The sequence below is a fragment of the Battus philenor genome, unplaced genomic scaffold (genome assembly GCF_028537555.1).
Source record: "Battus philenor isolate CCGP_79_NKW_IND1 unplaced genomic scaffold, ilBatPhil1.0.hap1 SCAF_17, whole genome shotgun sequence".
NCBI lineage: Eukaryota > Metazoa > Arthropoda > Insecta > Lepidoptera > Papilionidae > Battus > Battus philenor.
The window spans coordinates 4,817,807-4,832,368 of record NW_027181679.1 but is presented as its reverse complement, the minus strand read 5'-3'; the positions used below and the strand labels follow the sequence as shown (position 1 = coordinate 4,832,368).

The following is a 14,562-nucleotide window of genomic DNA, read 5'->3' as shown; positions in this document are numbered from 1 at the left end:
ACTGCCATTGCTGACAAGGTACAACGTAGTAAAATACGACACATGGTGTTGACCGCAAGGCAGCCGGTATATCTTTGTATTCTTGCCTTCAGATCGAATTAATATAAAAAGAATCCTAAACATAATAAAAACAGTATCTAATAGAATACCGTTGCTTTACTATGTCGGTATACAAACAAAAATGCAAGTGCAATCTAGACGAATAAAAGACCTGTGTGGGTTTTTATCTGATTTCCTAACGGCAGTGAAAAAGTTGCACAAAAAACCCCGCTTTATTATTTACAATATTTATTTACAAAAAACAATACTTTCATTAGATAAATCTTACTTTCAATACATTTCGATTTTAAATATTTTATAGAATACTGAATTAATTATTAAATGAACGTTGCAACTTCTGTCGGGGCGAGCGTCGTCTTGGAGATATGTGTACGGCTTTAATGGGTGTATTTAATTTTGTAATATCATTTGAAGGCAAAGGCGTTCGCAACGTTCTTGCTTGGCACAAAGGCTTCTTAAGAGCCGGCGTTGCTGGAGTTTTGATCATCGCGTTTACAGGCGAAAGTGCTTTTTTAACAGGAGGAGTCGTTTTTCGATTTAAACGCCAATTATTTCCTTCTTCTTTTATTTGGTTAGTTGGTGGATACGGACGCAAACAATTTTTATTACCATAGTCTATGGCACGATTTATACGACTACTTGGCGATGCATGCACGCTACTCGGAATTTTTGATTTGGGATTCGTATTATTTTTCAGTGGTTTACTTTGTTGCCCATTTATTCGCGGTCTCCTCGCAAAGCCTGAATGCATTTTGTCGTGTCCTTCAGAGGATTTGTCAGAGCTCGATTCGAAGAGCTTGGCTTTAGCGAGAACCGCGCCCGCGTTCAGCTGACGCAGCTTATTGACGGAGGGACGTCCCGAATGACTATCGCTTGTTACTTCGCGGGTCTTATCCATAAAGAAAGCAGCTGCACTTCGCCATTTTTGCTGCGATGGTCTATCCTTAGACAGCTTATTAGATATTTTTTCGGTTTCACTATTACGGTAACAATCATACCGATTAGAATTCGCTTTACCATTTTCGTTCAATGAATTTTCTGAATTGAAGTCGTAATTATCATTAGTAATGTTGAGTGATCTTCTAGGCTGATTTTTACCGATTGTTTTGTCTAAGTTATAGTCAGGTGCAAGACTAATTCGTTTTCGCAATCTATACTTTTGACTCGAGTTCGACGTGTTATTAACAGAATTGTCTGACATTGAGACGTCCCATTCGTCGGCTATGTTTTGTGTTTGAGCTGTACTTTCTGGTTTTACCGTACTAGTTCTCTCTCTTTGCATCATTGCATTGTAAGGGTAGAATCGATCCGGGTTATGATTATGACTAGGTTGAGAATGCGTGGATGCATTCCACGACTTGTGCCTTACAATTTTGATAACATTTTCTTTAGACCGTCGTCTGATTGAACCAATCTTTCGAGCGCTTGGAGATCGTATTATCTTTGCCTGTTCCTTTGGTCTAATTTTTAATTCTTTACTTAAACGTCGCGCTAGATGTTCGGAGTTTGGGCAATTTAACATGGAGACTTCTTCTAAAGTTTGTTCGTAGGCGTTCTGAACGTGTTGCAAAGGCTGCACTTTAGGAATGACGTCAGTGAATTCTCGTGACAATCTATTCTCAATGGCTGACACTCTGCTTTTGATCTCCTCATACTCCTGTTTAGAGATCCGCACGTAATCCTTGTCCATGTGTTTCATGTCCGGAGATAGGTCGATGGTGTCATGAGTACTGAACATAGTTTCAGGGGAAGTTATCATGTCATCACTACTGACGCTAGTTTCAGAGTTTTTGTGTGATTTAAACTCGGACTTCATATTTGGTGTACCTCTGACATCCATATGACTCAGCCGTAATCTTTTCCTCTCCGTTATTCCCCTAAAAAGCAATAAACAAAAAATTAAAATGAACAGTAATAATATTCTTACACACACCGTTTGTATTTCGTGCGACAGAGATAACGCTCTACGAAGCCGAAATTAGCCAATTGTCTCTTTCCAAAGGTCGATATTCAATATTTATCGCCGGGTATTGTAGTAAGTTTTGATTAGATGTGGTAAAAACATATAAAATTTAAAAAACAAATCAATACTTCCTTTTTTGGCATCAAAGTTTGAAGGAAGGTATTTAATTAAAACTTACATTTTCATAGGTGTGAATGATAATTCTCTTTGCGGCAAGCTTTTAGTTACTTCTTTCCTGTAAATAAAATCGAAATTATAAAAACAGGTTAGAAGTTATAAAAGTTGTTCATTAAAAACTGTTATGTACTTTATTTTAGCAGAAAGACCCTCGTAGCCTTCTAACTTTCGTTTGGATGCGGACTTGCTTAGGACGGGAGTTTTTCCATTTTCCGGCACCGTCGCCGGTGTATTCGTACTACCAGACACCATTTTCCGTAAACCACTGAGCATTCCTGCAAATAAACCAAACTTTGTAGTCCTGTTAAAACAATATTTTTGTTATGTTAGTATAGATCAGAGATACCGAAACGTTTTATCATAGACGACATTTTGAAGGTTCCACTTTTTAAGATATTATTTGCCTTTATTGATAGGTGAAGGTAAGCTTAGATTCTTCACTATCGTAAGCAGATAAATTTCTGTGGACCACTGGAAACCACCTATACCACTTTAGTAACTAAGCCTAAAGATAATGTAATTTTAATAATATCAGGAAAGCTCAGAGAGTTAAAAGAGCTTATAAAAATAAGCTTTGTAAAACTTTTTATGGTAGCTAGGATGTCTTGTGTGCTGATTTTCAGTTAGTACTTTTTTCTCGTAAAAGAGGCCTAGGACCAGACAGGACATTAAAATACAAGTAAGAATCAAATTTCTATACTGCGCTATAATTAGTCTTCGTTAACTTATTGAAAACCTCTTAAGATGTTTTTACAGAATTCAATGAAGATTTTTGGGAAAAAATCTTGAAAGTGCCTTAGATCTCGCCTAACGAATACTTCCTCGTGCGTGTTCCTTATATTTAATCTGATGAATCAGTTGAATATCTACATACGATTCAAGGAACCGCTCCGTCTCTTCTTCCTTCTCATTTGGTACATGTCTGTGTCGTCATCCAGCTGCGTCATGAGATCGTCAGTCAAGAGGCCGATGTGCTGAGAATTTTCAATGAACATCTGCAATATAAGGTTCATTATATAAATATATTTATATATATATATATATTTGTACCCTTTGAAATAAGCAATGTGTCAGTTAATTAAAAAAAAAGAAGTTTTTCTATACACCATACACAACTATTTTGATTTTAACTTTGTAATTAAAAAAATGCTTCACAGTGTGTATTTCCATTACATTTTCCGTTTTGTCTAATTGTATATATTACATAGTATATTGTTACTCCATTTATAATTTAATAACAGCTGAATCAATTTTTGATTTTTTTTTTGATTTTTTATTTTAGATTTATTTATTTTAGCCGTAGTAGGATAATAAGTATAAATGAAAAAATATATATTCATCAATTTAAAAATGTGTCATTATATACATAGTCTTGCCATATAAAAAAATTAACCTAATTTTATTTTCTGTTAGGCGAAAGGAAATTTGCCGGTCAGGTAGTTCAACAAACTGAGATTGTTCGAATTAAAAACTAAACAATAATAAATATTATTAACAAATATTACGTATGGCTAGGTTATAGCTTAGATACAAACTTGTGTGAAAGGCAACTCGCAAGCACGCAAAGCCGGTTGATCGTCCTATAATAAACGCTGTTGTATGGATTCATTAAAGGTCGATTACGACATACCGTGTGCAATAAACCTTAATTATATAACAATACCGCAAACATGTAACCATGTCTACGTCCATCCTAGTGTTCATTTATTCCATACATTATTTAAGATCCTCAACGAAATATTCTTCGACTAGTCAAAACGTCGTTTAAGATGAGTCTTAATTTAATTAAGACATAATCGAAATTTACTAAAAATTCAATATTAATATTAATCAACTGTCACTATCAGACTTGTAGCAGTATCCAGGTTAAGGAATGAGCTCATTTAAGCTAACCTATTTAACCATTTGCACTCCGAATACCAGCACTTTTAATACCTCATCTCATTCGTAAAGCGACAACTTAGGCTGGGAACGCTTGACGAATAGAATAGGAGGTATATGGAGGGTACGGCATCGACAACGCGAAATTCTTCCCAGACGCTGTCTCAGCCTATCTCGTGCTCCGCAGTACCGAGGTGGACGCGGTTTTGGTCCAGCTTTTCACGGGCCACGGGGTGTTCTCTGAGTACCTTCACTAGTTTAAGCTCAAGGAGGACCCCTCGTGCTTCTGTGAACCGGGCGTGGACTAGACCATGGTCCTCCTGTTAGCCCACTGTTCCGCATTCGGGGGACTGCGGGTCGAATCCGAATGCCGATTAGGCAGTAAGGTTAGCGAAGACTGTATGGCCTCGCTAATCAAAGACAATGAAGCAAGACTAATTAACGATTGACTAATTAATTCCTAAAAATGTGCAGAACGATTACGGAAAACGCGAAAAATGAAACAAGAATTGAGCTAAAATTAAAAAATTGCAAATAAAATTGTAAAAATAGTCGAGTAAATAAAAAAGGCAAATAAAATAATACATATAAAAATGTATACCAAGAATAGATCAAAAATGTGATATAGAATAAAAACAAAAAAATTGTGATAGTCAAGGGATGAGAAATGGATATGAAAGGGAAAGAAAGAAGCATTGCAGAAAGAAAGAAAATAAAGGAATGTAAGATCATAAGAAGAACAATAGAAGATCGCGAAAAAATATTAAAAAAAACCAAGTCCCTGTCCCACAATAGATAGAAGGGTACGAGGGGTCTTATTAATAAAAAAAAGAATACCAGCACTGCTAGCATGAAGTTTTATTCCGGTATCTGGCAATGCCAGCAGTGTTAGTATGAAGTTTTATTCCGGTATCTCTGAATGCCAGCAGTGGCGGCATGAAATTTTATTTTGGCAATTCGAAATGCAACTTTTTTTACTGTACAATTAATAAGCAAAAATTGTTGCTGAAACTAGTGCTTATGTAGAAGAAAAATATCAAAATCTATTTGGAAATAATGGAAAATGGTTACGGAATGGGAAATGATAGCTTTCTTCAGTATTATTATAAACATGAGGCTCAAAAAACACGTAGTTTGCAAGGTTATTAGGCAATTTTTTCTTCGAAAATACCTTTTTATTTCAAAGATTCTCACGTAATCGACGTATGCAAATATTTTGGTCATTATATTTAGAAACACTTCCAACGTCAGTCACGAAGATGACAACGAGGACTAGAAGAATAAGCAACTATCTAGATTTTCTCAATAAATAATTTATTATTTATTTTTTTAACTTATAATTGAGTTATTAGAAGAAAATGTGTGAAAAACAATCTCCGAGTGCAAAGGATTAACGACTTAATATAGCTTCAAATAATGACACTTTACTTAATGAAGATTTATTATAATTCGATTATCTCATTATTGCCACCGGTAGCTAACTTTACCCAGCTTGGCTGGACTTATTTACCTTGAAATACTCCGACCACAACATTTAAAACATTGCTACACGTAATTACAAGCTAAATAAATAAATCATCTTACATAATTCCAAACGCGTATTTCATTTACACAACTCAATTATTATTTTACTTCAGTTACATTTACATAAATAAAAATTAATCATTAAATGTGTAGCCAACTTCAAAACTAGAGAACGGCTCAATAACAGTGGCTAATTTTTTTTCATTAGAATTGAAAAAAAAAACGATTTCTTTCTTCCCATACAAATGTTGCGGCAAACTTAAAACTTGGCTATATGACAAAAGAGCGACATATGTTTTAGCTCATAGACATAGAGGATATACCATAAACCCCACGCTTGGCAGGTGAGTTGGCAATCGGAGTGGACGCTGATGCCCATTCTTTGGAATCTTGTTTTGTCAGCAGTGGCAAATCTATCTAATAAGTGTGAATTACGAAAGAATCCGAAAATCGAACTTGCGACCTACAATCGCAATTCATTGCTCTAAACTGCAAAAATATCGTGTATATCAATAAATAAAGATCACCCTGAAATATGTTATATAGTTCATAATTTTTTTATTATATTATAACAAGGTTTTGAAGTGGAGACCGCATATCCAGATGGACATGATGGACAGATGACAAACAGCTTCCAACTGGTCTTATTGGAAATTTATAGGGTAGGAATATGTCCAGCAGTGGAGGTGGATAATGATGATTGGATTGTGTCTTTAACAGTACAAAATCGTCAAGACAGCTATTCCATAAATTGTCACAGAAATTTTAATATTTTAAAATCTATCAGATATCACAAACATCACACCCCTAAAAAAAAGCAAAGTTCAAAGACCAAATGTTGCCATGTGCATTACTATCAATATAATTTTAAAATTAGATATTATTATTTCTTTCCTTATCAAAGAACACTTCCTGGTCCATACATAATTTATCATGTATTGACTAGAACAAATATAAAACGCTTCCTCTACTGGTTTTAATATATTGAAATATAAGCAATAGTAGCCTTATGGGTAAAGAATGAAGATGGTATGCCATGGGAGGAATTCCTGAGAGGTTCGCTTTGTAAATTAAATAAAATGGCTGCTTTTCAAACACAGTTAAAGAAATACAAGTTATATGATATGTGATAATCAATTTTACCACAAAATGCATATTGAAAAGATTTTAAAACATTACTTACATATAAAAACATACATTTCATATACTCTAAGTCTTATGAAGGTTTAAAAGCACAACACCTAGCAATTGAATACAACAACATCAGTTAACAAGTTATTAAAATAACTAAATATCTAATAGTCTTTACAAAAACAAGAATATTAGAGTTTAAAAAAATTACCTTGACTAGTGCAACGTGGTGTTCCAGTCTCTGGGCTGACGATGCAGCTGGGAGCGGCATAATACTGGGAGCCATCACAATGGCCAGGTTTGATGAGTCCATCAAATTATCTTTCTGTTTTGATGCAATGAAATTAAGTAGCTGCAAAAAATATGTTTTACTATTTTAAAAAATTTACTAATTGACAAAACCAATAAAACATTATAGTTTACACACACAAAATCTACATATTGACTGTTACACATTTATACATGAATGAAGGGGTAAAACCTGGTTGTCATTCATAATATATTCCATTTGAGATCATAGACTTGTACATAACAATATTATTTTTATCCAATCACCAGAGATTAAATATTAAAAGTCATAGTTTCTTTGGAATAAATTTTAGTAAAAAATAATGTTCAAGTATGTACAGGTAAACCGGCATAAGAGACAGTAAACTACACCTGCTTACAGAAAGGGAGATTCTAAAGTACGTCACAAGTATTTATGCCCATAGTACATCCACAGCTGGACTTAGGCTTAAGAATGGTCAATATATTTTAAGTCACCAATTTATTGTTAAAATAATTTATCTAATATGTAATTTTAGTCTTATGTCTACAGATGAGAGATGTCTTGGTTTAGCAATAGTTGCTATGGGAACAGGTGGTCTAGAGTTAGACAAAACACCTAGTCCTGCAGTGGATGTGCTATGGCTGAAATTATGATGAAGACAAGTTTTAAAATTTCAATTCAAGTCATAATTTATAATGCATAATGATATTAAATACCTATCTGTTCCAAAAATAATAATCATTTTAACAATTGTAACTAATTAAAAACATCTTACAAGGTACTACCCATCTTAAAAGATGTTGTTATTACACATTAGCCATTCACGCAGTATAGAATACTCTATAAAAAACCTTATGCACCTTAACACTGATATGAGTGGATGGTATAATTTACCATCAGATAATTGCTATGTTAATCTAATAAGTTTCAGATTTATAAACAATAAAAGGAATTACCTCCATAATGTAATGTAGTAAATGAACATGTAATACTGGCAGCAATAATAAAGTGTGTAATATGGGTTTAAGTCCATCTTCTCCGGCAGTCACTCGACATCTTAAAAGTAAATCTTGAACCTCTGCACTAATAAGTGGCTCTGGTAAGCAACGTAAATATAGTTTTAATACACTGGCTACATCTATTGGATGATGGCCTTCTGATACACATCCTCCTGCATCTAATAATCTCTAAAAATGTAAAGATTCACAAATTGATTTCATATAAGCGACAACAAATATCTTACACTAGCATTACTAATAAAACGCTAAGTAATCATCATCAACCAGGTGTACCTTGATATCTTTTTGTCGAGTTTGTGAGCCGGCTTTACGGAATAAACCCTCGACTTGGGCATTCGACCGCAGAACTGAAGACATCTCACTTACTACATTAGGAACACTTAATGTACTGCCACAACATATTACACTACATGAAGGAACTTTCACCAACGGTGCCCCAAAAACAGTTTTGTGATCCTGCAAATAAATTAACTAATGTTAAAGTTCTTTAGCCATACTGAAACTATTGTATCAGTGACCGGAAATATTTACTTTCACATTTTTCGATATGATTTTCTTTAATCGGTGCTTTAAACCAGCTTTCTTTAATTCACCGACTATAATTGATTGTAATTTGCCGTGATTGATTCCATCTGATATTAACATTTTTTTCCGCGTTTTCAGTATGTGTCCATTTGCAAAAATGATTCTTTGGTGATTCTCAAATTGCCCATTCAAATCGACTTGATTCGTTACTAGTTACGTTCCGTTTACTAGTTATTAGAGCTATAATTTATAAAGTACGTATTCGATAAATTTATTTTAGGTATTTAATCAATGACTTTATTTTTAAACTTCTGGTTAGTCAATATTTTATTATTATTATTATTACGACAGGTTTTTATCTAATGTAATATCAATATTTATAAAATTCAACTTAGCTTCTATTTATGAATTATCCTAGAATACCGGTCATAGACATTACATATAGTCTTGTGAAATATGTACTTTTATATAGTTAAAATTTATGGAATTTATGAGGGCCTTATTATTCCAAAGCCTGTAAGCTAATAGTAAGATTAAAAAACAAACAATGAAATGAACGAATCTGCGTATACGTGTTGTCACTACGTTGTCAGTGTCAAAAAAGGGAATAAACAATGTTTGTTTTAAATATAATGTTAATATTATAATTATTGATGGAATGATTAATGCATATAAAGATTATACATAATAATCCAATTAGTTTGTAACTTCTAAACTCTATTAGAATTTCATTAGGAAAAACAATGATTGAACTTTCAGCAAAACTAACTACTGGTACCGTTTATTTAGCTGGCGAAGCATTAGAATGTTGCATTACTTTTTGTCACACGACTCAACCAGAACACAGGAATTCACAAAGTCACAGGTATGAATAAAATAATGCACGATGTGCTGTTTTCATAAAAAATAAAATTTTAAATAATTTTATTCTTGCTAGTGATATCTTAGAAAATCTAGCATGGGCTTCAGCGCAAATACACTGTTTTTACTCGACGTCGGGTAATTCCGATAAATCGGCTGCTTTCGAGAAGACAACAGCTTTAGAAGTAACATCTTGTGATATTGGTGATGTGGTTTTTCATACAAAACCCAAGATATTGTTTTGTGACTTAACTATTCCACTTGGTGAAACCAAAACATGTAAGTTTATATTTGTCATATTTATACGTCATGGTAGCATTAGGTAAAGATTAAGGAAGTGTCTCATGACCTTTTATTGATATAGGTACTTGACAATCCCTCTCTTGATATCGAAAAATGCATTTTGGCCAGACAGATTATTATTGGAAAATAAGAAATAATAATAATTTTTATATCTTGCTACAATATATTTAAAAAATGTAGAGTTATTATTCCTTATTATTATAGAATATGTTTGAGAAAAATAACTTATACCTTACCTTATTTTTACAGTACTTGTTCAAAATGGTAGAATAAATGTAATTTGCATAAATTTTAGTTTGGTACAGGGAGTCTCTGCCAATAGAAGCTGCACCATCCTACAGAGGCACAAATGTCAAATATTCTTACAAAATAACTATTGCCACCCAGAAAGTTGGCTCACATATAAAAATGGTGAGGATACCATTTAGGGTCTTGCCAATAAGCCCCATTATGAATATGCAGGATTTGGCTGCACTTTGTGGTAATGAGACAACTGAAGAGTTGCAACCAACTAATCCATTTTCTGAGGAGAGGAAAGTAGAGACACCCTTAACAATGGCACTTCAAGTTTTACAGGTAAACTTGTTTACATCTATTTCAAACATATTAATAGCACTGTTCCGTACATAGTTTTAACTGTATAATTATCTTTCTAAAAACTTGTACAATCTCTTAAAATATAATATTGTAAATGTTATGCATGTGTTAACTCTTTTTGCATATGTTTCTGTGTCTTGGGATTGCAAATATTAAATTATTTTTGTCACAACTTTGATCTGTTTCCCTATTCATACTTCTCAAAAGTTACATGATATATTTAATTGAAGTGTTGTGAGAACATTTTAATTCAAATGAAATTGAGCATCATGTTTATAAATAAATAAAAGGAAGAATTAACAGTAGCAAATATTTTTCAATATATTTTTTTGGAATGCCGCACATGTCAATTTTACCTATAAAATTTAAAAAAAATTAACAAGTTGTTTTCTTTGTTGTTTCTTATCTGTGTTACAAATAATATTTAAAGTCAATGTTATTTTACAGAATCTTACAGCAAGAAGAAGTCCTAACTCATACATGATAACAAACACTAGAGGGAAAGTCGGTAGATTTTGTTTATTTAAATCTGCATATAAACTAGGTGAGGATATAGTTGGAACATTTGATTTCTCAGTGGGAACAGTAACATGCATGCAGGTATGTATTGAAGATTGCTTTTTATGCACATAAATATTTATAACCATTTCAAAAGTTAAGAAACTTTGTACTGTAGAACATAACAATTGCTAAATAATAAAAATTAAAGATTCTCCCCTTCAGTTTACGGTCAGTTATGGGTATCATTTTTAGTGGTATTTCACATACTGTGTGTCTGTGGAAGTTAAATCTATAGCAATAAACTACTATCTTTAACTTTCAAAAAATGCCACTAAAGATTTTTGTTGCCTTGAAAATATTGATTGTAAAAAAGGAAGTTTGCTGAAATGCATTATAATTGTTTGTATGAGTCATTATTTCTGTACATACATGCCTACTACAAGGCATAAGCTCATATACCATAATCAACACATTCAATTGTGAATTGAAAGCTCCTGCCCATCCTCTGGAAACTTATTTCATAAGATTGGGGGAATCAAACCCTGCGACCTACATTCGTAAGTTGCAGTCCTCTATTGCTGGGTTATCATGACTCTATTACATATGAGTACCTAAATAGTTTACCCAAAATAATAAAGTTTCCCATTTCAATATTAAAACTAATTAGTAACTAAAATAGAATTAATATATAGATACATTACAGGTATCAGTCGCTCTACAGCCAGAAGAAATTGTTAAATCGAAAACACCAGCAAAGAATGTAATTAAGCAAGATTCCTGCAGTAGATCAATGACTGTGGCTCGGTATCATGAAGTGACTCTTGGATTAACACATTCAGAACTCATTCTGCCAATTCCATTGCACATCACTCCAGCGTTTGATGTGAATGATGGTAATGTTAAAAAAAACAAGTTGTGTCATTGCTTGTTTGTTGATTAAAAGATAGATGTAGATATCCTTAAAGTTCTCTTTTTGGCATTGTTGAATGCTGTTTGCTTTGCTATCAATAGTTACAATGAGAAGACAACACTGATATACTTCATGTAGACCTTTTTAGGATTTTTAGGATCTCTCAGAAGCCTCAGCACAGGCTTTTGCATTCATTACTCAGGTATTTCATTGGATAGGGACATTGATAATGTCACTTAGTTGGATATAGAAAATCCATAGAATGACTGGTACTTGGGGCTTTAGTTAATGACTGCATAGGATATAGGTACAAATTCGGAATGATGTGTTTGTCTACACACTGTCAATGTTTTGTGTGTATATATATATATAAATTTATATTTACACTTTGTCAAAAATTTATATAGTTCTACTCGGTTTTTTTCTCCAGTTGAGGTCTGAAGCATATGCCATCTGAACAGTGTGATAGACTCAATTTATTTACAGTAAGAGATATAATCCATTGTATGTTGCATAAAATTTTTGAGGATTTTTGTAAAGTCATCAAGTGAGTGAGTGTGTCAAAAAGAGCTAAACTATAAATCAACTGATTGCTATTATTGAAATGTAAAAATTATAATGTAATGATAAAATAATTTATTATCCTTTACAGTCTCACTGAGATGGCGGCTTCACTTTGAGTTTGTTACTACAAATGAAAAACTTTCTCCAAATTCAGAAGAAATGGATTGGAATGCACCCTTGAATGTGCCCATAGAAACCATGGTTTGGAACTTACCTGTCAAAATTTATTCCACTCTTCCCAAACAGATTACACAACATTCAGTGGGCGGTGACGCTTATACTTTATGCATCAAATAAAATTAATGAATTAGTTAAACTATGTAATTTAAGAGTAAATTTATTTTAAACATTAATGAACTTATGTACATACTTAGTAAATAAAAGGTTTTAATTCTATTTCAATCATCTGCAGGTTCTTTGTCCCAATCTTTCATTTTTGCACCCATCATGAAGTCATCCCTGAAAAAAAAAATGTTAATAAAAATGTTTTCAATAGGTATACATACCTATGGATTGATTCTTAAATATATTGATTTTTCACTAAATTACCTGTGCAATTGATACCAAATAAAATGTATGTCATAACACAAAATAGAAATAAACTATGAACAAGGCAAAACCCCTGTGCCCACAGTAAGAGATAGGTAAAACTAATGGCAGAGATACAGATGATTGTTTTAACATTAAAACTGAGAAAGTGCGTATGGGTTGTAATAAATGATTGTTCAGTTACAATATAATTTGAACAGGTGATTATTCTTTTCTGTAATTAAATCCTATTAATCAGTGAATAAATTTTCTTTACAATATATTTGTTTGCAAAGTAAATATTATGTAAATTAATAATTATAGATTAGTAGAAGCTAATTAAAATTAGTAGCTGTAATAACAGTAAACAGTACAAATGTCCAAATGAATTAATCTTTAAGATATTAGATTAATTTCTTAGTTTTGTAAATATGTACCTTAATGCATTCCATTTAGGTTTATCATCTTCAGGTTTAACTTCATCCTTTAAGGTTTTAGTCTGTTCATCAACAATTATTGACTTAGTTTGACCCATTAGTGTGTCTAAAAAGGTTCTTTTGTCAAACTTTTTTAATATCTTCTCTTTCTTTGCCTCTGTTAAATCTTTATCTAATTCTTTTTCTAAACTTTTTTGTTGGTTTCTAACTGCATTAAACAACTGCACTACACCTTTTGTAGCTATTTTGGCTAGTAGTCTTTCCCTGTCTTTTTCTAATATATTGGGTTTAACTCTAATACTTGGCTTATCTTGTTTCTGAAATATATATAAATTAACTACTTTTATTATAAAGAAACATTGGCTTTGTAAACAATATATGATTATATCAAACATACAAATCTTGTAAAAAAATTAACAGAAAAACTTGCAGTTTCTTTAAGAAAATTTAAAATTAGATTTGCCTAAAAGTTATTAACCATACATAATACAAACTTTTTTCTTGTGAGGAGGTTCTGACGAAACAGTTTCTGCTTTTTTTATTTCACTTTTAATTTCTGTACTCTCTCCTACCACTTCAAAAGCCGGCTTTTCCTCTTTTTCTTGTTTAATTATCTCTGAATGTTTTTTAGCTCTAGACAATACTAAAGTCTTCTTATTTTTTGGCTTACTTGAACCTAAAATCTTTGCTACGGAATCAGCCCATCCTTCATTTGTCATCATTATGCCTTCTTCTTCGTTGTCACTTTGATCATCCGATTCTTTTGTTGACATTTCTTCGTCGTTACTATTTTCGACTTCATTCTCTTCTTCATTGTCACTTTCTAATTCACTATCTGAAACTATACGAAAGTAATTTTAAAACAATGGTTATTACTTCATTATTACTATATATTTGTAAATTTACCTGTTACTTTAACGGTCGGTTTTGGCATTTTTGAAACTACCATTATTAATTTCCCAGTATATTAATGTTTATCTTAAAGTCGAAACAATTTTCTGATAATTTTCAATATGATACTCGGCAATTATCAAAACATGTGCACGTGTTTATCAAATTGACAAATTAGATTGTGTCATGTGCAAATGTCAATAAGTACAGACTAAATATCATAAGGAATAGCGGCCTCTGGAAAAAAAGTTACTAAATACTTATAAGTAAACCGACCTATTGAAAGTAATTTAAATGTTATGAAATATTTCGAAAAGACTACAAAATTTAAAATGATTCTTATTTAATATACAAATGAAAATTTTATTCAACTTGTTCAAGGAATAAATAAGATCTAAACGGAACGTTAAATGTTTTTA

The 14,562-nt window shown here is 32.2% G+C and overlaps 3 protein-coding genes across 3 annotated transcripts; 1 reads left to right on the top strand and 2 right to left on the bottom strand.

Annotated features, from left to right (window-relative positions):
* Nucleotides 1–143: 143 nt before the first annotated feature.
* LOC137919818 (uncharacterized) lies at nucleotides 144–8,743 on the bottom strand. Its single transcript, XM_068763019.1, has 8 exons — nucleotides 8,558–8,743; nucleotides 8,300–8,482; nucleotides 7,964–8,194; nucleotides 6,948–7,088; nucleotides 3,075–3,195; nucleotides 2,331–2,475; nucleotides 2,202–2,258; nucleotides 144–1,937 (listed from the first exon to the last, which is right to left on the bottom strand). The coding sequence occupies exons 1-8, from the start codon at nucleotides 8,669–8,671 to the stop codon at nucleotides 371–373; spliced, it is 2,559 nt and encodes an 852-aa protein (XP_068619120.1). The 5' UTR covers nucleotides 8,672–8,743; the 3' UTR covers nucleotides 144–370.
* Nucleotides 8,744–9,142: 399 nt separating this feature from the next.
* On the top strand, nucleotides 9,143–12,683 carry LOC137919714 (RAB6A-GEF complex partner protein 2). Its single transcript, XM_068762873.1, has 6 exons — nucleotides 9,143–9,416; nucleotides 9,489–9,691; nucleotides 10,011–10,291; nucleotides 10,760–10,912; nucleotides 11,517–11,706; nucleotides 12,376–12,683. Exons 1-6 carry the CDS (start codon nucleotides 9,295–9,297, stop codon nucleotides 12,582–12,584), a joined length of 1,158 nt encoding a protein of 385 aa, XP_068618974.1. The 5' UTR covers nucleotides 9,143–9,294; the 3' UTR covers nucleotides 12,585–12,683.
* Nucleotides 12,378–14,301, bottom strand: LOC137919715 (RRP15-like protein). The gene is made up of 4 exons (XM_068762874.1): nucleotides 14,159–14,301; nucleotides 13,747–14,093; nucleotides 13,253–13,569; nucleotides 12,378–12,746 (listed from the first exon to the last, which is right to left on the bottom strand). The coding sequence occupies exons 1-4, from the start codon at nucleotides 14,199–14,201 to the stop codon at nucleotides 12,686–12,688; spliced, it is 768 nt and encodes a 255-aa protein (XP_068618975.1). The 5' UTR covers nucleotides 14,202–14,301; the 3' UTR covers nucleotides 12,378–12,685.
* Between the last annotated feature and the right edge of the window lie 261 nt (nucleotides 14,302–14,562).

Bases quoted from the DNA above. Each gene is read 5' to 3' on its own strand.
- LOC137919818 (XM_068763019.1), bottom strand. From the start codon at position 8,671: ATGTTAATATCAGATGGAATCAATCACGGCAAATTACAATCAATTATA. The intron at 8,483-8,557 runs GTAAATATTTCC...ATTTATTTGCAG, and splicing joins TCATATCGAAAAATGTGAAA to GATCACAAAACTGTTTTTGG. The intron at 2,259-2,330 runs GTACATAACAGT...TTTTATTTACAG, and splicing joins GGTCTTTCTGCTAAAATAAA to GAAAGAAGTAACTAAAAGCT.
- LOC137919714 (XM_068762873.1), top strand. From the start codon at position 9,295: ATGATTGAACTTTCAGCAAAACTAACTACTGGTACCGTTTATTTAGCT. The intron at 9,692-10,010 runs GTAAGTTTATAT...CATAAATTTTAG, and splicing joins ACTTGGTGAAACCAAAACAT to TTTGGTACAGGGAGTCTCTG. The intron at 10,292-10,759 runs GTAAACTTGTTT...GTTATTTTACAG, and splicing joins TGGCACTTCAAGTTTTACAG to AATCTTACAGCAAGAAGAAG.
- LOC137919715 (XM_068762874.1), bottom strand. From the start codon at position 14,201: ATGGTAGTTTCAAAAATGCCAAAACCGACCGTTAAAGTAACAG. The intron at 14,094-14,158 runs GTAAATTTACAA...ACTTTCGTATAG, and splicing joins ACCGACCGTTAAAGTAACAG to TTTCAGATAGTGAATTAGAA. The intron at 12,747-13,252 runs GTACATATTTAC...TTTTTTTTTCAG, and splicing joins CCTAAATGGAATGCATTAAG to GGATGACTTCATGATGGGTG.